Raw genomic sequence first — 22,883 nt, 5'->3', positions numbered from 1 at the left:
ATTTTGTGGTTTTGGTTTACATTTCCCTGATGATTAGTGACTTTGAGCATCTTTTCATGTACCTTTTGGCCATTTGTAAGTCCTAACTGGAAAAATGTCTACTCAGTTCCTTTGCCCATTTTTAATCAGATTGCTCTGGGTTTTTTTGCTATTGAGTTGTATGTTCTTTATTTTGGATATTAACCCCTATCGGCTATATGATTGCAAATATTTTCTTTCATTTGGTAGGTTGTCATTTCATTTTGTTGATGGTTGTCTTCACTGTACAGATGCCTTTTAATTTGATGTAGTCCACTTTTTTATTGCGTTTGTTACCTTTACTTTGGATGTCAAATCCAAAATTTCATTGCCAAGACCAGTGTCAAGGAGCTTACCCCCTATGTTTTCTTCTAGGGTTTTTATAGTTTCAGATCTTAAATTTAAGTCTTTAATCCATTTTAAGCTGATTTTTGCACATGGCCTAAGATGAGGGCCCCATTTCATTCTTTTGTACGTGGCGGTCCAGTTTTCCCAACCTTTTATTGAGGAGACTATTCTTTCCCTATTGTATATTCTTGGCTCCTTTGTCATAAAGTAATTCACTGTATATGCATTGGTTTATTTCTGGGCTCTTTATTCTTTCCATTGATCTATGGGTCTGTTTTTATGTCAGTATTACACTGTTTTGATTACTATAGCTTTGTAATATAGTTTGAAATCAGGAAGTGTCATGCCTCCAGCTTGGTTCTTCTTTCTCAAGATTGCTTTGGCTCTTTGGAATATCTTATAGTTCCATACAAATTTTAGGGTTTTTTTTTCTATTTCTGTGAGAAATGCCATTGGAATTTTGGTTTTGCAATGAATCAGTAGATTGCTTTTAGTGGTATGGACATTTTAACAATAATAATTCTTCCAATCCATCTTCCCATGCATCTTCTTCAGTTTCTTTCATCAAGGTCTTAGAATTTTCATTGTACAGCTCTTTTACCTCTTGGTTAAATTTATTCTAAAGTATTTTATTCTTTTTCAGTTGTAAATGGGATTGTTTTCTTAATTTCTTTTTCTGATAGCTTGTTCATAGTAGATAGAAATGGCTAGAAAGTAGATAGTACATAGATATCTAGATAGTATACAGAAAACTGTCTTTTGAATATTGATTTTGTATCTTGTAACTTTATTAAATTTCTTTATTATAATAGTGTTTTGCTGGTCTTTAGGGTTTTCTATATATAATATGTCATCTGCAAATAGAGACAATTTTACTTCTTTCTTTTTACTTTGGATGCCTTTATCTATTTTTTTTTTTTCCATACCTAATTGTTCTGGCTAGGACTTCTAACACTATGTTGAATAAAAGTCATTAGAGTGGACATCTTTGTCTTGTTCTTGATCTTCAAGGGAAAGCTTTCAGCTTTTCAAGAAACCACTTATTGTTAATGATGTAAAATACTAGGACAAAATTCAAATAAAGCAGTGGTATCCAGCATCTTCTCATCTGCTGTTCAAAACTGTCTTTCTTAAGGGTTGTCTTATTTGCCCTGTTTTCCAAGGGCTCAACATCTTCCTGCTGTTCCTTGCTTGCTCAGAACTCCTAGCCAAGGCTTACTCAGGCCCCTCTGCTCTCAGCTACTTGTCATCAGACGCAGTCTTCTGTCCCTGATAGCTTCTGCTGGTTGTCCAGATTCCTCTCCATCTGAAGGCTGAGTTGGGCCTAAAGCATAAGGCTTTTAGCAGTTTCAGCATCCGTCCTCACCTTTTCCATCCTGACCAGCACTGCTAATCCTACCCAAAATGCGGTGCCTGCTGATGCTCACTGTGCTTTTACAATGTGTCCCATGTTGAAGCCTCCATCTGGTATATTTTGATATTAGGGCCCAGCTCCTAATCTCTGGAAGTTTCAGACAATACATTTCCTCCTTCGGGTAATAGAACTTGCTCATTTTTCTGAGTTCTGTCTTGTCAAATACCTGGCATGCCCATTCTTTCACAGAAATAGGCTCAGCCAAGCAATGGCCAACGTTCTTCTCAGGGTGCCTAGTTTCCGGTATCTGTGGATGCCTTTTTATATCCTGAGCTTTCTCAGCATTATCTAAGCAACTCCACCATCACTGTGTCCCTTTACCATAGGGTTTTCATTACTAACTATTTCCAACTCGCTGTAATCAGCCCCTATCACAAAGAGAGTTTCCTTGTTCTTCCCACTCCCAGTAAGTGTGAGAGTCCTTGGTCTGTGCCTCGTTTTATTAGAGATTAAGTGGGCAAAATCTGCATAATCTAAGAAATGGCAGCTTCACAGTTTCACCTCACTGACTTCTCAAGAGTTGATGACTGAGAACATCTTGGCTTGGTGCCCTCCTTCACAACTGCTTTATTAGCCTAGGAATGCAGTTTTACAGCCCCATTGAGGAGGATTAGAGGAGGATTTGGAGATTTTCACCACTTCTTGAATCATTCCACACAAAGCTCATTTCACCTACAGGTAAAATAGTTTCTTTCTCCCTAATTTATGTCAGGTTAAGGAGGAAAGGAACTCAAAGACCCTTTCAGAGGAAAATTAAGAGACAAACAAAGGCTGAGTAGAAAGCTATTTAATGGGTGCCAGAAGCAATCTTTCTTTCTATGCCTTAAAAATTGTCATTATCACCTGAGTTTAAAATCTGGTAGATATTGGGGCGCCTGGGTGGCACAGCAGTTAAGCGTCTGCCTTCGGCTTAGGGCGTGATCCCAGCGTTATGGGATCAAGCCCCACATCAGGCTCCTCCGCTATGAGCCTGCTTCTTCCTCTCCCACTCCCCCTGCTTGTGTTCCCTCTCTCGCTGGCTGTCTCTCTGTCAAATAAATAAATAAAATCTTTAAAAAATAAAATAAAATAAAATAAAATAAAATAAAATAAAATAAAATAAAATAAAATAAAATAAAATAAAATCTGGTAGATATTGACCATGAGCCAGTTTGAGAGTTGTGAGGGTTAGGGAAATGCCTTTGTCTTATCAAAAAACAAAAACAAACAAAAAAACCAACCCACATGTATATATTTTTTTAAATTGTACTTACTCTTTTAATCACTACAAAAAAAAAAAAAAAGAATTTAGAATTGAATCAAGCTGAGGTTAAATATTCCCAAAATAGGGGTGCCTGGGTGGCACAGTCAGTTAAGCATTCGGTTCAGGTTGTGATCTCAGGGTCATGAGCTTGAGCCCCACAAGGGGCTCCATGCTCAGTGTGGAGCTTACTTGAGATTCTTTTCCTCCCTCTGCCCCTTCTTCCCCCACCCCAGCTCACACACATGCACATGTGTGCATGCACTCTCTGTCTCTCTCTAAAAAAAAGTATTTCCAAAATACAGGAATATTTTTTCTGTTCGTAATGTTATAATTGGTAAATCTCCCTTTTAAACTGACTGTGCTAGCTCAGTTGGTCTCAATGCTTGCAGACCCAAAACCTTACTTTTTATCCCAAATATTTGGTAACGCTTTTACCGTTCTAAAACAAAATTTACAGGTACTATAACCCTCCTACAGTCTTATATATATAGTGTTCTAACTAACATAAATAATGAAGGAGAAAGTTATTTATAATAAAGTAATATATATTTTAATGTGTAAATGCTCAGACATGATCACAAAAGGAGACAATATCAGGCAGTCTGATGTTGGCACCTATATCTAGTATCTACCTGAATACAACAGCTACAAATATTGTTTACAGGTGTGTTGTGTTGTATTTTAATGGCACAGATGGTATTGATATTGAAAATGTGCTTTTCCAAAGGAATGAACAACTCTTGGTAAAGTTCTGAGGAAAACAGAATAAAATCTTTCCTCCATATCCATGGTACCTACATTTTGGGAAATTTCAGAAAATTAAAACCACACCAAAAAATACTATGTGTTTATGAAAGCTGAATAAAACCTGTCTAATTATTATAAGTAGATGTTTCATTTCATAAGTCTGGAAGAACATTCAAATACACAGCAAGACGTGATAATTATTTACTATGGAGAGAGTTGTATGCAAGGCAAGAGGTCTAGTCTCTGGCTCCAGCAACAAAATGCCAGTAACACACTCTTATAATTTTGATATCCAAAAATGGCCTGAGAGGCCAGTGATGCCCCCACTCCTGCATGAGATTCATTTTCTTAGCAATTAGAGACAATGAACAGACAAATTGAAAATTTCCAATTATATTCTAAATATTGATAAGTTATTTTATATTATGGAATACTGCATCTCTATATTTTGGGTAGTATTGCTTATCGGTCCAAAGAAATAAGCCCTTTATTATAAGATATAATAATACAGGGAAAAGCATAATCTCTTGAGCTCAACATATTTAAAATCTGGAAGAGATTATAATATAACTTATAAGCTAACAGATAGTATGATAGTAAGACACAGATATATAAGAAGAGAAATTTGGTGTAATTTCCATAAATAATTGTTTAGAAATTTTAATATTTTACTATTTATATCATTCTATACTATTTTTACTATATTTTACTGTTTTCTTATTTATGGGTGTAACAAATTTCCTTAAAACTTCTATGAGTCTTAGAAATTTTCTTACAAATGTTTTAAGTCAGAATGAGAAGGAAAAAACTAAGAAAAAATGGAAAAAGAAGACAAATAAGAAATAAAGGAAATATAACTTAGAAAAAAGGATGTAAATTTTAAAACAGGAAAATTTGGGGAACAAGTCTATGTAGCATGTTGCTGCTTTTTCTTCCTCAGAATTAATTTCTATAACCCAGTAACTTTAGTGATTATAAAAACTCATAGGGATATTTCTTATTCATCTGGTAAATTTGTGGATCCATAGAGTATAACAAATAAAGGAAAAAGTCTTTAAATTCTGATCCTTTAATTTGCTGGGAAAAATTTTTTACCTTAATTCATTCTATTCTTCTATTTCTGTTATAAATTACTGTCATTCTGAAGCATGAAACTGGATCAGTTCCTTCAAAATTATGAAACTTTGGGAAATAGTAGAAATATGGGCAAGAAGGGAAAAAAGCCCACAAGCCTATATAGGTTTCAATTTAGCAGCCTGATCTCATAGTCTAAATTACTTTTTCTATATATTTCTCAAAAGTTCTTTTCTTAAGAATATTGTTTTTGTTTATTTAAAGACTCATAACCCTAAGGGTAGAAGGAAACTCTAAAAGAGTGTAACTTTCTGTTTCCAAGGTAAATCTAAATTAACTGTGGCCTAAAACATCTAGAGATTTTTCAAATAACAGAAAGGGAAAAACGTAATCACTTCCCTCAGGAACTCATTTTAATGCTTAGCAGCATATTGGTCAGAGATATTCTTTAACTTATATTTTCACCCCTATTCATATATGCTTAGTAAGCTTTTAAATGATTTTTGGAGTTATTGAGGATGTTGAGTCTGTGTCCTTAAACTTGACCTTTCAAAGAACAAATCTAGATAACCTTGTTATAGCAGAAGGTCACAAGGACTTCTGTTTCTCTTGATTTCTAGATAAGTGACTTCCCACCAAAGTTATGATAATCTAGAAAAGTTTCTTACTCTTCTCCCCCTTTATCCGCTGTTCGTCAGGGTGGGAGTTGAATGGGCATCTTATCTGGTTAGCCAAGTAGAGTTTGTGTCTTTGGGGCTGATTCATTGCCAGGGTTAATTTACCTAAGGTTAAGTAGAATGAAAAGAACTAGAGGGCTGAATTCAATCCAAAGCCTAAAGATAAAATCATGTTTCAAACCGACGAAACTAAAATAAACTGGTGAAACTCAGAAACCATTAGACCCAGAGTGCCCGAATGGGCCAAGTACACCTTTTATATTGGAAAATAATGCAGTATTGCAACTCCAGGTGGACTGAACATCACTAGTCTTTCTATAGGGCTGACATTTTATAGTCCTTTTGTTTGGCCACATTAAGGCATTGTTTTAATCAAGTAATGAAATAACCCTTCCTACCTCTCTATGCCCATTTTTACTCCCAATATAAAGGAATTCTGAATACTGTAGTTTGTGGCTAATGGCACAAGAGGCAATTCCATAGGTCGATTATCTTTTGCTTACAATGGCTTCCTCCAAGAACAAAGAGCAACAAGTCAAAGCAGCTAATTGCTGTTACACTCAAGAAGATTTCATTATAAAATGCAGCAGTGTCGTTACAGTCACGTGATTGTGCCACCGTGTACAGGTAGTAGATCCTAAAGAACTGGTAGGGAAGGAAGCAAACAAAGATGACTCCTATAAAAAATAGGTTTTTCAGCTGGGCCCAGAACTCCTGGTGGGATAGTAAGGAGTGCCGAAGCTTCCGCACCATTGACAGAATGATGAAGATCTGGAAGACTAAGAGAACCACTGTGGTGGCTATGACGATAGTAACTATCATATAGTTGATGACTTGCACATATACACGATCAAGTTCTTTGTGGAATTTAAAACAGTGCTGCTCATCATACACCTGGTGAGTTCCATACTGAGAAGCAAGAACGGGTACCACAATGACAATCACCAGCAGCCACATGCCAGTACTGGCAGCCACAGCATGCAGCTTTCTGTAGAATTCCACTTTGTCCTTGCGCTTGAAGAAGATGAGATACCTAATGACCAGGATCACCACGTAGAACAGGAATGTGAGGTACATGTGGATGTGCAGCATGGCACTCACAAATCTGCAGAAGGGTAACCCGAATATCCAGGTGTGCTTGATGAGATACGTCAGGCGAAAAGGCACTGTCAGCAGAAAAACACTGTGGACCACCACCAGGTTAACAACTGCTGTGGTAGTTACAGATCGGGTGTTCATTTTCACCAGCAGGAAGAGAATGGAGATGATGCCAGCCAGCCCTCCAATGAGTACCAGGAAGTAGAGCCTGGTTAAATGGGGTGTCAATATCGGACTGCAGGATGAAATGTTGTGGTGAGCCATACTTCAGAAGTCACCTGGAAGAGACAAAACACCAGTGTACCTGACAAACTTCCAGAGCTTTGTTCTTCTCTCCTTCTTAGCACTGGCAATGTGATTTTGTCATTTATCTGTTTCTTTGAGGTAAACTTTATGTACCTTAAGAATAAAGACTATGTCATATGCATATCTGTGTACTCGAGACTGAGAACATAGTAAGTCATTGATTCTCAAGCATTAATAGGTTAAAGACCTCAGCGACAGGCCCCCGGAAGTGTGTGTGTGTGTGTGTGTGTGTGTGTGTGTGTGTGTATACATAGTCAAAACAGTTTGCAGAAGGATACCTGGGTGGCTCAGTGGGTCTGTCTTCGGCTCAGGTCATGGTCCCAGGGTACTCTCTCTCAAATAAATAAATAAATAAAATCTTTAAAAAAAAAAAACAATTTGCTTAAAACTAGATTGCAGACCATCTGAAGCTGATACATGGATACTAGTACTGCAGCAGCCAGTGGGGGAAAAATTACAACAGGAAAGGAAAGTTGAGTGTGTATGTTAAGTACACAAAATATTCTTTTTAAGTATGATTCTAATTCTCTAATTCCTTTCAACTCATCAGCAAATGATTCAAGAATATACATAATTCATTTAGGATACTGATTAGCTTGAACAAAGAAAATTGGCTGAGTCAAAGCAACAACAATCAGTGGGAGTGTATGTGTGAATTTCTTGTCATAGTTTTGTTACCATCTAGCAGTGAGACCTTGGCTAAGTTTTCATGGGTCCCACTGAAAATGCAGCATATCTCCCAATTCTCCCATTCCCACACCCTCAAATGCTTAAAGAAACATTATCATTTTTCCTCTGGAAAGATCCTTTCTCTAAATAGTCTTGGTCCCTTCTAACTCATTATACACATTCTAATTTATTATTTATTAAGTGAAAAATTAATGCTCTGTTAATTACACTGATCAAGTCTTTTCATTTTCTTATTTAAATCCCTTCAGTGGCTTCCTATTTCTTTTAAGATTAAAAAATCCTTCCGTGTCTAGAATGTTCTGAGTCATGGCAAAATCTGATCCCTTGAGACCAGATTCAAGAAATAATCTAGAGGGGGGGCACCTAGGTGGCTCAGTTGGTTGAGTGTCTTACTTTGTTCGGCTGGGGTCGTGATCTCAGGGTCCTGCGATAGAGCCCCACATCTAGCCCCACATCGAACCCCGAATCAGGCTCCATGCTCAGTGTGGGGAGTCTGCTTGTCCCTCTGCCCCACACCACCCCCCGCTCATGCTCCCTCTCTCTCTCTAATAAAATCTTTTTTTAAAAAATGGAATGTATATGGGGAAATGAAGGGAAAGAAGATACTTCAGTCACTCCTAGATTTCTTTTTTTTTTTTTAAGATTTTATTTATTTATTTGACAGAGATAGAGACAGCCAGCGAGAGAAGGAACACAAGCAGGGGGAGTGGGAGAGGAAGAAGCAGGCTCATAGCAGAGGAGCCTGATGTGGGGCTCGATCTCATAACGCCGGGATCACGCCCTGAGCCGAAGGCAGACGCTTAACCGCTGTGCCAGCCAGTGGTGTGGCACAATTGTGTGATTAGAAATCTGTTTACCGACAACAGGGAGACAGGATCAAATTTGAGGAAGAACTATACTTGAATTATACTCTTAGTACTTTTGTAACATATTTGCAGTTAGTTTTACTTGCTTCATGAATGTCTCTTGATATAATCAAAATTACCCAGCAACAAAAATGAACCACTGATGAATCAGAAAAGCATTGTACTTGCATACATGTAAATCATATATTCTCAAAAGTGTGTTCTGGAGGTGTGAAAAAAACCTTACTTTCTATGTATAAAACATAAACATACCTAAGTACATAAACAGACATAGAGTATAACTGTGGTATTAAAATTTCATAAGGAGGGGAGAAACAATCAGGGAACAAATGGTTAAAAAGGCTCTTTACAAGGTTGATGATTTTTAAAGTTTAAAAACATGGTACTAAATAAAAGATGCCAGCCACAAAAGGCTACATATTATATAATTTCCTTTCTAGAAAATCAAAATTAATGAGACAGAAAATCAATATAACCCAGGGCCTACATTTCAGGGAAAGGGGTTGACTTCAAAGGGGTATAGGAGAATTTATGGAAGGAGGGACTCTTTTATATCGCGTTGGTTACAATTCTAGTTATTTGTCAAAGCTTACCAAATTGTACATTTAAAATTGGTGAATTTTCTTGCATATAACATATTTCTCAATAAAACTAATTTAAGAAAAAACAATAATAATAACCTGACCACAGGGAAGCTCTGCTTTTGCGGGCATGGAATAGAATTTCCATGTGATGCACTTAAAAGATTGCTTCGTGTTATACCTGTTCTATGTGATGTGTAATCTCTTCATTTGTCTTTTATTTTTCCCTTTGAAAAGTAGTTCCTTCAAGTAAACATGTAATTGTATTGTGTTTATATCTGAATCAAGGGTGAATGTGCCATCATTAAGTTCTGTCCATCCTTTTCTTCAGCTATTGAACTAGAATCTGGACTGACTTCTGAAAGAAGAAAGTATAATCAGTCGTCTGTCATCTGTCTCAAATCCTCTTCCTTTCTTATAAACTGCCATGATCTCTCTGTAACAACCAAGCCTGGTTCCAGACATTCCAAGATACTTTGTAAGGTATTACAGATTATAGACACCTTCTGCTTAAATCAGCTAAAGCAGGTTTTGTTATCTGCAATTAACAACCCTAACATACTTGGTTAATTCCTATCTCTCCTTCAAGAATCTACTGAGGCATCATTTCCTTCAGGAAGCCTTTCGTAATCTCCACTCTCAATTTAGGTTGTGGATCATTCCTCTCTTGCCCCATGCTTACTCCCTTTATGACATTTATCACATAGACCATAATTCTCAGTTACCCTTCCACCTTCCAAACAAGACTGACCAGGGAAGATTTGTGTCTTTCTTTTATCCACAGAAACTAATGAATTTTTTAAATTAATGTAAATATTGTTACTGAAAACTAACATACATATGTAGTAGAGTGCTCAGCTGTAAGTATATAGCTTAATGAATTTTAACAAAATAAACATATCCTCACCAAAGGTAATCTCTATCCTGACAAATAACACTATAGAGTAGGTTTGTCAACTTTGAATTTTACATGAGTTTAATGTCCTTTCTTTGTGTGTATCTAGCTTCATTCACTTAACATTATGCTTTGCGATTGATTCATGTGTGTGGTTTTAATTAGTTCATTCTTATTGTGGTATATTGTATGAATATATCACAATTTATCCATTCTATTTGATAATAGTATTATTTTCAGTTCTAAGGCCATTATAAATAATGCTACTCTGAATATTCTTATAAATCTTTTGTAAAAATAAGTATGCATTCTGTTGGGAATTTACCTAGGTATGGGTTTGATGGATCATAGGGTATATATATTTTCCTGGTTTCAAAGTCTATATACCTGGAAATGGTACAAATGTCTTTATTTACCCAGTCAATTATTTATTATAAGATGAACTGTTTGCAAATAGTATAGCTGATCTCTTTGAGACCTGAAAGAAGGTAAGGGATAGTTTCACTTCCATGGAGATGATCCATTACTAGTATAAGGAGCCAAGAAAGTTCTCTAAACAACATCTGCAACATTTATTTGCTGATGCTATTTAGATGTCTCATCCATATACCTTCATTGTTTTTCCTCTTCCCAAAATATTCTATCCTATTCAATCCCCTTTGTGTATCCTTGAGATCTAAACTCAAATTCCATCTCCTTCAGGAGTCCTCCCTGGTTCCTTTAGACATTCTCAGCTGCTTTCTCAAAATGCTTTTCTACTTAAGTGCCTCATTCCTTCCTTCACTGCTCTATTAATTCCCATTTTAATTCTTTATTTGTCATTTGTGTACCAGTTTTTGACATTGGATTTCTTTCAGAAATAACATAGGTTTTTTTGAGAGAAAGAGAGTGAGCGTGCATATGCGTACATGTGCGTGGGGAAGAGGGGAGGGGCAGAGGGAGATGAAGAGAGAGAGACTCTTAAGCAGGCTCCATGCCAATGCGGGGCTCGATATCACAACCCTGAGATCATGACCTGAGCTGAAATCAAGAGTCAGATGCTTAACTGACCAAGCTAACCAGGTGCCCCAAATATTTTTTAATAGTAGGCACAAGTTGATAATTGAATGGGTGAAGTAATAGTGAAAAACTGCCTTGACTTTATTAAACATATTCTTGTTAGAGCCCCATTTGGATCTAATCCAGTAACTGATGTCAAGATCCCAGAAATAAACTACAGACCCAGAGCAAACTCTCCTAAGGGAGCGCAGCTATCTCCCTGTTTCTCCATGAACCTCCTTGCCTTGGCAGGGATTTCTTCTTCATCTGTGACTGACCCCTGAAACTCAGCAAGAAGCCTGGCCTCAAATTCAGTTTCCCTCTGCCCTCATTCACTCCCCTGCTTAAAATCCTTCTTTGATTCCTTTGGCACCTACCATGTCTTATAAGCCCTTTTCAATCTGACCCCAACTTATGTTTCAAGGCATACCTTCTGTTATGCCCACCTTCCCCCTCCCATTTCTTCACCCTCATCCTATGCCCTAGACTTACAGACCTTCATGCCTTTCCTACAATGTTATCTTTCAAACCTCCAGTTTCTTCTCTCTGTAGACCCTTTGTAGACCCCAAATGCACAGCTAGACACTGAGGCTGAAGTCCAAATTCTATGATAAATGATTTTATATTTCTTCTTAAAAAACTTCCCCTGACCTCCCATTGTCTCTTGGAGATGTGTGAACTTCTTAGCAGGCCATGCTAGATCCTTTCCACTGGCTTTCGTAATTCTATATTTAGCCTCTCTGTCACTAGAGCACCAGGATTCCCCTGTCCTGTCTGAATGATTTCTTCATCATTCTGTTCTGACCTCAGCCTACGTACTGTAGAGCTCCTCAGCTTAGCCTGTGGTTTGGCTGGGGGCTATTTCTTGGAAGTTCCTTTGCCAGTGCTTTTTTTTTTTATAATACTTTTTTACTATGTTAGTCACCATCCCTAGTTTTTGATGTAAAGTTCCATGATTCATTACTTGCGTATAACACCCAGTGCACCATGCAATACATGCCCTCCTTAATACCCATCACCGGCCTATCCCATTCCCCCACACCCCTCCCCTCTGAACCCCTCAGTTTGTTTCCCGGAGTCCATAGTCTCTCATGGTTCATTCCCCCTTCTCTTTACCCCCCCTTTCTTCTTCCCTTTCTTCTCCTACCGATCTTCCTACTTCTTATGTTCCACAAATGAGTGAAACCATATTATAATTGTCTTTCTCTGCTTGACTTATTTTGCTTAGCATTATCTCCTCCAGTCCCGACCATGTTGCAGCAAATGTTGAGAAATTGTTCTTTTTGATGGCTGAGTAATATTCCATTGTATATATGGACCACATCTTCTTAATCCAGTCATCTGTTGAAGGGCATCTTGGCTCCTTCCACAATTTAGCTATTGTGGACAATGCTGCTATGAACATTGGGGTGCATATGGCCCTTCACTTCACTACGTCTGTATCTTTGGGGTAAATATCCAGTAGTCCTTTGCCAGTGCTTTGCCCACAAACTTGCGTGGGCCTCGGTGGTCATTGCCCATGACCCAAGGACTGCCTTAATATCAGAAGTGAGACATGGAAGTGGCTTCTATAGTTGTTTTATAAGGAATCCATGATAGAACCAACATCAGAGACCAGTCTACAAAGTGCAAATCCTAAAAAATTTGTAAAGTCCTACAAAATGGCAGTAAGTAGTCCATGTCCTCATTAGATCTTAGGTCCCAGACCCCCTTCTTTCTAAACAGAAAAGCAGCTACAATCAACTTGGGATTTTTCGTTTCATTTAATAAAGAAGTCATGTCATTGTGTCTTTTGTATACTGCATAGTGAAGATTCTGAGATGAACAAAACATGTCCCTGCATTTAAATCTCTTTCTGTCTGATAGGGGAGGAAGAGGTACATAAATTATTTACAACACCTACCGGTACATAAAAAAATGCCACAAGAATTCAGAAAGGAGGGTAAGTAACTTAACAGACAGTGGAGAGTGAAAGCATCAGAATGTAGTGGCAATAGAGTAATTCTTGGGTACAGATACATGACAGGTTCTGGATCTTAAAGGATGCTCTGAAGTTCCAGATGCAGAGAGGAAGAGATAGAGTACTCCAGCTATAGACAAGAGTCTGAGAAAAAGCATGGATGCATGTTCAGAGAATTACCTATAGTTTGATGTACCTGGAACATTAGGTAAGTGAGTAGAACACAGGTGAATATCTGTAGATGTAGATGAAGCTTGCCAAATACATAGCATGTTGCCACTCTGAGGGTTTCTTATTTTATCCTGAAAATTATGAGAGATGCAAATTTTAAAATATAAAATGCCATTTAGCATTTCAATTCCAAAAGCTGTTTTTTTGTTTTATTAGAGAAAAGATTAGAGGAGGGCAAGACAAAAAGAGTGATACCATTAGAAGGCTATTATACTGATCAAGTTTAAATATCATAAGGATCAGTGCAAGTTGGTACCACTTAGGGAAATTTGCCCCCAGACTAAACAAAATTGAAGACTCTGGGGTTGGAAGGGATTTTTTTGTGTTTCAAGTATGTCCATTAACAAATGATGACATCCTCATATCAAATCAATGATAAAAGAACAGGAATAATCACTGAATATTTTAAGAGAATAAATGCCACATTAAAAAGACATCAAATCCCTCAGGCAAAAGAACTAAGAGACTAGTTAGTTTTCTAAAAGAGAAAAGAGGTAAAAGTAACTTTAAATGTAATTGATACTGTCAAAGAGAAGTGAATGATGAGAAATTTAACTATAGTTGTTATTGAATAAGAGATGTACAGAACCAACACAATTAGTGAGCTTGAAAGAATGTTCAGAAGGATTCTCACAGATGGAACAACAACAACAAAAAAAAACCCCAAGAAATAGAAGATTTAAAAGAAACTCTAAGAAACACCTAGGACATATCTAGAAGTTCCAGCAACGTCTGGAAACCACAGAATGGAATGAAATACTCAAATAAATAATCAAAGAACATTCCTTACACATAAAAAAAATAAAATTTTTATGTGAAGGATCTCACCCAGTGCTGAGCTGAATTAATAGAAAAGACTCACATTTGGACACATCAGGATGGGATTTCAGATCACAAAAGATGAACTCATACCCACTTGGATGTCTAACAAACATCTCAAATTTAGTACATCTAAAGCTGAACTCCTGTTCTTTTTCTCGCCAGCTCCCAAACATACACATAAATTGTTCCTCCCAATATCCTCCCAGGCTCAGGTAATAGAAACTCCATTCTCCAGGTGCATGATTGAAAAACCTTAGAGTCATCCTTGATTCCTCTTTTTCTCCCCAAATTCACCCCAACTTCTTAGCCAATTCCTATCCTTTCTCCTCCAAAATAATCCACTGAGCCAGAGTTTTTTCTATAAAGGACATAACTGAGACAATTGGCAGAACGTGAACAAATTCTATAGATTAAGTAATAGAATTGCATTAGTGTTATTTTCCTGACTTTGAGCATTGTCTGTCTTTATATTAAAAAATGTCATGTTCTTAGGAAGTATACACTGTATACCCTAAAGGCATCATGTCTTCAGTGTACTCTCAGATGGATCAAAAACTCATAATATATATTCACACACACGCAGCACATATTCATACATCCATATATATAAAGTGAAAAGCAAATGTGATAAGTATTAAAATGGGGAATCCCGATGAAGAGTATATTTGAGTCCTTTGTACCATTCTTATGATTTCGTAAGTATAAATAAACATTTTTAAGTTAGAGGCACCTAGCTGGCTCATTCAAGTCTTGATCTTGGGGGTTGTGAGTTCAAGCCCCATGTTGGGTGTACAGATTACTTAAAAATAAAATCTTAAAAAAATTATTTCTAAGTTAAAAAATTATGAAAAATCAGAATATGTCTACTCTTTGCTTACACTGCTACAACTGTGATTCAAGTCACATAATCTTTCCCTGGGAATATCAGACAAACCCATGAATTTTCCCTTCTTTGACTCTTGTCTCCCCTACTGTCTATTATCAATTCAGCAACCAGAGTGCTCTTTCAGTGTCATTCCTCTTATCACAGTTTTCTAATGTCTTCTTATTTTACTCAGAGTCAAATCAAAATTTGGAAAGTGGTCTATTAGGTCCCACAGAATTTAAGCCTGACTCCCCCACATCCTCTCTCTTTGATCTTATCTCCTACAACCATCACTTTCATTGGTATATTTTAACTAAACATAGTTTAACTACTTGTTTTTCTTCAAACATCCATGGCATGTTCCCACCTCAGGGCCTTTGCACATGACGTTTTCTCTTCAGGGGTGTTCTTCTCTGAGATATCTGCATTGCTTGATCTCTCCTTTACCCCCTTCATGTCTCTGGCCAAAGACAGTAGAGAATCCCTTCCTGTAAGGGATTCTCTCAGTAATTCATTTCCTGGCTTTCATATTTAAAATGTCAGCGCTCCACTTCCACCCAGCACACCTCATCTCCTTTTCCGACTTTATTATTCCCATGTAAATCCTACCGCATTTACCACTGATGCATCATATATTTTGTCTCTTTGTTTGAATTCTCATTCCCTCCACTAGAATTCAAGCTCCTTGAGGACAAGAAATTCTGTTTTATTTAGTTTTTGACCTCTAGCATCTGGAACAGTGCTTTGCACATATTAGCTTCTTAATAAATAGTTGTTGAATGAATGAAACAAACACTTTAAATGTTCCCATAGAGTAAAAACAACTCGAGCACAATCTGTAAAAGAATTAGAAACAAACCAGCATTAGGCATTTGACATATTAAATGCTAGGGAAAAAATCTGAATGGTTTTGAAAGATGATTTCAAATTTAGAGTTCTGCTTTCAACCAAACCTCCATTCAAGAGAAAGAGAAGAAGAAAAGCATTTTCTGATACCCGAACACTCAAAGTTTACCTCTCTCAGATCCTTCCTGACTTATTAATGTATATTCCAGCAAAATTGAAAAGGATGTACCAGATCCCAAAAATACAGTAGTGAACCAAAATATAAGTGAAACACAATTAAATCTACATTACTGACCATACGAAACTAACTAAAATGGTTTCAGCATGGTGGGGGTGGTGAAAACAAAAGGGAGAAGTCGTATGTTAAGATTCTTGTTTTATTGGGGAGGAGATTAAAGGTAGTATTTAACTGTAGAGAAACCAAAAAATGTGAGTTCAACTCTTGCTGAAAATTAAGAATGGTCACTTGCTGAATAGCAGTTGGTATGGCTTACAAATTATAAGAAGAGAAAATGAAATACAGTAAAGCCAATAAATCTAAGCAAAGGAAGGGAGGAAAAAATAAAAACAAACCAGGTAAATAGATAAATTTAAAAAGAAAACAGTAAGTCCAGACACATCTAAAATCATAATCAATATACACTATAGTGTTTCTCCGATTAATACAAAGAGGAATTGTATGTGTCTCTGAACATACTAAAACCCACTGAACTGTACACTTTAAGATAGTGAATTTTATGGTATAGGGATCATAGCTCAATAAACCCGTTATTTAGAAAGAGATGCTATCTGAACTGAGCCTTTGGTAGTGAGGAGGAAAGAGAGAATCATTATTGACAAGGCAAAGAATTAAGAATCAATGGTACTAAGCAACAGACTGCTTTCCTGTTGGGAGCAGAGGAAAGAATTGTAACTCACAGGTCCCGGTTTAGACAGATAGCTCAGTGGCCACGGTGCCAGTGGGTGACCTGGCCAAGCCCATGATAAAAGGCCTGGTCCCTTTGACCTTACACTTCATTCTTCTTTGCTTCCCACTCCATCCCTGGATTCATTTCCTCCTACTGCATTCTGAACAGTTGGGACTGTGGGCAGATTCATTCAATATGAGAAAACAAGTTCTATCCCAGTCATTGTCTTCATAGTGCTTATCACTCAGTTTTTCCTTATGTTTCATACCCATCCTTGCCCCCAGAAATGAAGGATCCATAAATGATGTGTAATTCACCACTGTGTCACCAGGACCAGAGGAACACCTGTGCCAGGGATCAGACGACAACATCACAAAATCTTAGCATTAGAATGAAACCTAGAGATCATGGTATCCAGCACACCATTTAAACCGAGGAATACACTGCAGCCCACACAGGCACCTTTGTTTCCTAACAAGTAGTCACCATCTAAGCCTCCAGTCTCCTGTTCCAGTGCAGAATTGTTTTCATAACATGTGACCACTAAGAAAGACTCTAGAGACCCAGAGAGATGAAAGACAGCTTCTGAGTGGCAGTTCCTTGCTTTAGGCACCCCCAAGAATCCCTCTTCAGGGATATCAGTTAGGAGCCAGGATGAATATCCAGCCCAACTAGAAGAGGCAAAACAATGAGAAAAGGTTGTTGGTGGACAAACGGCTTTCCCTGCCTGTGAGACATCCTTAGAACAGATTATATTTTGTTACGTTTACTGAAAAAAAAATAGGAACATTCACTTTAATCACTCTGGGAAAATCAAGCAGCATTTTATCCAAAATATTTTGAGAAAAGACTCTGGAATGACAGCTCCACATTAAGGATCACCTCAGGGTAGCTTAAAAAAAACAAATCTGTCTAAAATACCAGAAGCAATATGGAAAACAACAAAACATAAATGTCAACTCTACAGAAATCCATTTGACAGAATGATATGCCTAAGTAAATATTAAAAAATCGCCCTGCATTTTTTGTGTGTGTTTGCAGTCTCTCACAGTCCTCATCCTTTGCTCTCCTATTTCTGAAGTTTGAAAGGAATCTCCTGGGTCTTCAACTAAAATTGTAAAAAATGCTTGCTTAGGCAATGTCAAATAAAGTTAGGTCTACAGCCTCACTGATCAAAAATATAAATCCCAACCAACAATAATGTTCTGGGTTTGAGCTATGATTTCTCCAGTTAATTGAGTTGTTAAACACTGTTGACTTTACAACTTCTGCTTACCCATAAGGGAAGTGAGAGCTGATGTCAGAGCCCCATGAGGTTGAAACTCAGAGGCTTTGTGTTTGTACAGAGTGAAAGTTACACTGCTTCATAAGCTACCTTAGCGCACTGTTTACCACATGTTTTCTCCCCAAATAAGGAGCACTCTGTGAGGTCTTTCCATTCCTAGAGAGAGCTTTGCACACATCTATAAGTCTGTAGGTATTAAAATGTGCTATGAAGTCTGAACCAACAGTATACTCTCAGCCCTCAGTGAGCAAAGCCAACAATGAAAGAAAACTGCCAGAACTTTCAAAGGTTCTAAAAGTTCTCCTGTTCAAATTGTGATTTCCCTTCCCATCTAAATACAGCTCTGGAAAAATCATTGACCTCTGCCTTGGAGCCCAATATAATCTGCCAGTGAGTCAAGGTGCTAATGGCCAATAGAACACCTGAGGAGGACTGGAAAATTACTTTAGAGAATGTTGAGCCTCTTTATTAAGGGAAAGATGGCATTTCATTTGAGAATTAACCACCATCTGTGGTAGGAGGGCACCATAGCTTCAAGGTAAATAGGAAATACAAGTTCACTCAGAGCAGAAAGACTTCCCTAAAGGAAAAAAAAAAAAGACTTTCCTCAAGTCAAAGCTGCTGAGAAATTAGCCAGACAATAGCCAAAAATTAGCCAAGGCTCACCCTCCTCCCTTCTTCAGTCCCAGGTACCTCTGAATTTATGCTTTCTTATCAACAGTGGGCATGTCTATTGAACACAATTTGTTGGTAGTGATAGCTGCCTTGCCTCTGTTCTTGGCACTATGATGGAAATTTCACATACATTGCTTATAATCCTCCCAAGAAGTCTAGGGCATGGGTATTTTTTATCCCGAATATCAGGTGAAGAGATTGAGGCTCAGGGGGTGACTCAGTCGGCTAAGCAGCCGATTCTTGATTTCAGCTCAGGTCATTATCTCAGGGTCTTGGGATCAAGCCCTGCCTAGGGCTTTGCGCTCAGCAGGAAGTTGGCCTGGGCATTCTCTCCCTCTCCCTCTGTCCTTCCCCCTGTGCGTGCACTGTCTATCTCTCAAATAAATAAATCTTAAAAAAAAAAGAAAGAAAAGAAGGAAATTGAGACTCAGGAGAGTTAAGTAACTTTCCCATGGTCACTCAGCTAAAACAGTGGCTAGCACAGAAGCCCAGATGTAGAGTGTCACTTCACTGGGTTGCAGCAGTACAGAAGTCCTCCTGGACAAAAAGTGGACATTCCATCTCTGCTTGTTTCTCCAGTGTACTTGTTTATGTCTCGTGACCAGGGTATTTAAAGATAATTAATTTGAATACTAGCAGGAGACTTAGAGAAGTAATTAAAATAGGTCCACTCAATATTCTCTAATGTCAATAGATATTTGACAAGCAGTTCATCAGATTGCAATGTAATAGAAAAAAAGCTGCATTAAAATTTAACTACCAAAATTTAATTTGTCCTAAAGATAGATTCCTGAGCCCCTTGTTTAATTCCTTTTCACTTTTTGAACTATTGCGTCCTTAACACCCCCCCTTTTTGAGATTGAAAATCATAGAGAGAGATTGTTATGATAGGCCTTGACCAGCTGCTCATCCCCAGAGAGATCTAGCCCAGTAAAGGCCATCTGTACCCATTGATAGGCACAAGGGGATGGTATCTGCAAGTGCCTGCTGGCCTGTACCCAGGAATCCCTGGTTAAAGAGCTGAACAGCTGGGGCACAGCTCTCTCCTAGGAGTGCCAGGCTCGAGTCATGCCAGTTTTGCCTCTGACTGCTCTTTTGCCTGGTTCCTAGTTCACTTCCCAGCCTCCCTAGATCTTGAGCCTCCCCGAACCCCATCTACTTCTCCTTGTTTGGGCACTCCTTTCTTTCCCTCCATGCCCTCCCATTTATTTAGTTGTAGCTTTCTGATCAGTGACCCTCCTAGGACCAGTCAGCTCCTCAGATATTGGTTCCAGCCTGACTCTAAAGTTCTCTAGGGTCTGCTTCCCCAATTATTCCTGCTGGCCCCTGTTTCTAAGGGCTGCTCCTAGTTCTCTTCATCCTTGACTTATTTCTAATGGAATCCCTGGAAGGATTCAAGATTTGCCTTATGCTCTTATGCTCTCACCTCTTCCTTTCAGAGGCTGAAATAGAACCCTACTGAAATCCCCAGAGAACAAAATGCCACTAATTTCCTCAGTTTCTCATCTAATTCTCAGCTTCTTTGTTCTTGGTTTGCTATCCAGCTGCTCCTGAACTGCACATTCTAACCATGGCCAAGGTGAGCTCAAGGATTAGACAGTTTAGGCCCTTCTTACAATAGTGACTCATGACTCTCAGATATATGTGGCAAAGGGTAAGTTTCAGTATTTTTGAAGAGAGGAACTAAGCCATTAGGAGCATTTTGGTCCTTTATACAGGAAGACAAGGACTAGTTTGTCTATTAAGCAGAGGGTAAAACCCATGTTAAAATAGAAGATGCTACTAACAATGCTGGATGAAGGAAGAGGCACCGGATATCCAAATATGGATCAGAAAACTTCTTGGCAGGTTGTTGTACAGATAATTCATCACTTAATCTGATGGTCAAATAAGATGACCAATCATGAGATTCTGTGATTGAACAAAGTCATGGGTTTTGAAGGTATCTCTTACTCCCTCTCTTAGCTCCACCTTAGGCTCAAACAACAGAACTACCTACAATAATGCTGGTTATTAACTTCAGTCTTGAAGGGCCTTAAAATAGAATATTCAAAAAGGACTTAGACCTTAAAGTTCCAAGACTGTCCTGGGGGAAAGGTGGCATTCACTAGAGATCTCAAACTTGTATCATTGACTTGGCTTAAATATCTTCCCCTGGATAATGTTTTTTCATCTCAGATGACATGTATTGCTATTAATGTTCTCTATTTTTTTATTATAGCTACAACTGCTATGTACAATGAGAGCAGAAATGCCTTGTCTTTCCCATATTTTCTGAATGGGATGGTGTAGTGAAGTTGAATGGTGGCCAGGCCCCAAAGATATATATCCAAGTCTTAATCCTCCAAACCTATGAGTGTGATTTGATTTGGTAAAAGAATCTTTGTAGATGTAATTGGGGATCTCAAGAAGAGATTTTCCTGGATTATCCATGTGGGCCCTAAATCCAATGACTATTGTCCTTACAAAAGACATGCAGTGGAGAGGCAGGAGAAGAGGAGAAGGCCATGTGAACACAGAGGCAGAGATTGACAATATGCAATCATAAGCCAAGGAGTGCCTGGAGTCACTAAGAAGCTGAAAGAGGCAAGGAAGGATTCTCCTTTAGAGCCCTCAGAGGAAGTGTAACCCTACTGGCACCTTGATTTCAGATGTCTCATCTCCAAAGCTGTGAGGGAATAAACTTCTGTTGTATTAAGCCACCAAGTTTATGGTAGTTTGTTATGACAGCCCTAGGAAACTAATACAGGTGGCCATAATTTTGGCGTTTGCATTATCACCAGAAGGAAATCTGAATTGTGGCAGAACCTCTGGGTCTGTAATGTCAGAACCACCCACATCTGTGTGGACATGTTCAAGTACAAATTGTGCTGCAAACCACAGCCTTCCCAGATTATAGGAGAAAGTTAAGATCATCTGATAAAACTCCCCATTTACAAATAGTAAAGTTTACTCTTCATGCCCCTTATAATGTCCCCCACAAAACCTATCAGGAAACCCTAAAATAGAAGAGTTTTGTGAATCTGAGCTCTGCTTGAGATACTGTATCTTCAGATTCCACACTGTTGGTGGGCATGTGAAACTTAAAATCCTTGAAGTATTTTTATATTCTCCATCACCCTTGTTATCTCAGAAGAACCCACACTTACGTGAGGTTCTCATCTCAGTTCTTCTCTCATTCCTGTTTAGGGCAAATATCATGTTTCCTTTGCCTATAAGAAGCTTTTTCAAGAAGTTCCATGAATGCCTGTCATCATTCCATTTATTTCAAGTCAAGGCTGATCAGCAGAAATGACTTTCTAACCCTCATGTTCTCTAAAGCTTCTATTTTATCCTGAATCACCATTCCCTTTCTTCATAACATTTAATACAATGTCTAACTATAAATGTGCCTGTTATTTTGTACATTGATTGACCATTTCCCTCACTAGACAATAATCTCCCATGAGGGCTGTGACCATGACTATTAGTCCATTACCAGTATGATGGTAGGTTTATAGTAAACATGAAATATTATGTTGAATATTTATTGAATTTAAGGCTTCTCATCTCCCTTATTAGGTATAAAGCTTTTAATGATGGCAACTTTCAATGTAATTGATCGATTTCATCCCAAAGAGAGGAAGCAATACATTGCAAAGCTATGAGAGCAGAGACCTATTTCCTGTATTACCTTTAAACAATTTTATTTAAGATGTAAATGTTTTCCCGAGAGATGTGTAAAGATTATATAGTAATGAATGAGGGGCACAAATAAGAGAAGACATTGTCCTGCCCCCAAGCAGCTTATCATCTACTCAAAGAGGCAGATAGATGTAGTAGAAATACATGAAGGTAGAATGCAAGAGTGCCTTGAGAGCAGACTAGTGGGAGAACAAGCAGAACTGGGAGAAAGAGAAACCCAGAAAGGCTTCACGGGAGAGGCTGCATTTGAAATAGAATTGAAGGATAGAAAGGATTTGGTAGACAGAGTATGGAAGAAAAGGAGAAAACAGGAAATGTCCGGGGATAGAATAACACGAGCCAGGAAAGACAGACACCAAACTTGGGAAGGTTTGTTTAATGAACAGTGCGGTCTTCTTCGTTACAGCCTGAATACATCGATCAGCAAATAGATGACCTCTGTGTAGACTTTAATTATCTCGGCCTGGTTGTTCAGAGATGTCCTCAATCTACTAATGTGGGGGGAAGGAAGGTGACAGAGGTATATTTGTATTTCTCTTTTTATTGGTTCTATTTTAGACCATGTGCTCTAGACTAGAGGAAAGAAGCATAGCTTTTCTTGTCGTAGATTTG

At 38.1% G+C, this 22,883-nt stretch overlaps 2 protein-coding genes across 2 annotated transcripts in view; one reads left to right on the top strand and one right to left on the bottom strand.

Annotated features, from left to right (window-relative positions):
* Window positions 1-22,883, top strand: part of ELMO1 (engulfment and cell motility 1) — a 690,097-nt gene that overhangs the window by 9,087 nt on the left and 658,127 nt on the right. The window lies entirely within an intron of this gene.
* The window catches only part of GPR141 (G protein-coupled receptor 141), a 39,953-nt gene continuing 20,930 nt past the window's right edge, over window positions 3,861-22,883 (bottom strand). The window contains exon 2 of the mRNA XM_026509377.3: window positions 3,861-6,897. Coding sequence (XP_026365162.1) covers window positions 5,978-6,883 — 906 coding nt within the window. The 5' untranslated portion in view covers window positions 6,884-6,897 and the 3' untranslated portion in view covers window positions 3,861-5,977. The remainder of the gene's footprint in view (window positions 6,898-22,883) is intronic.

This window comes from Ursus arctos, unplaced genomic scaffold (genome assembly GCF_023065955.2).
Source record: "Ursus arctos isolate Adak ecotype North America unplaced genomic scaffold, UrsArc2.0 scaffold_3, whole genome shotgun sequence".
In the NCBI taxonomy this organism is placed as follows: Eukaryota; Metazoa; Chordata; class Mammalia; order Carnivora; family Ursidae; genus Ursus; species Ursus arctos.
This window is presented reverse-complemented; position numbering and strand designations above follow the sequence as displayed.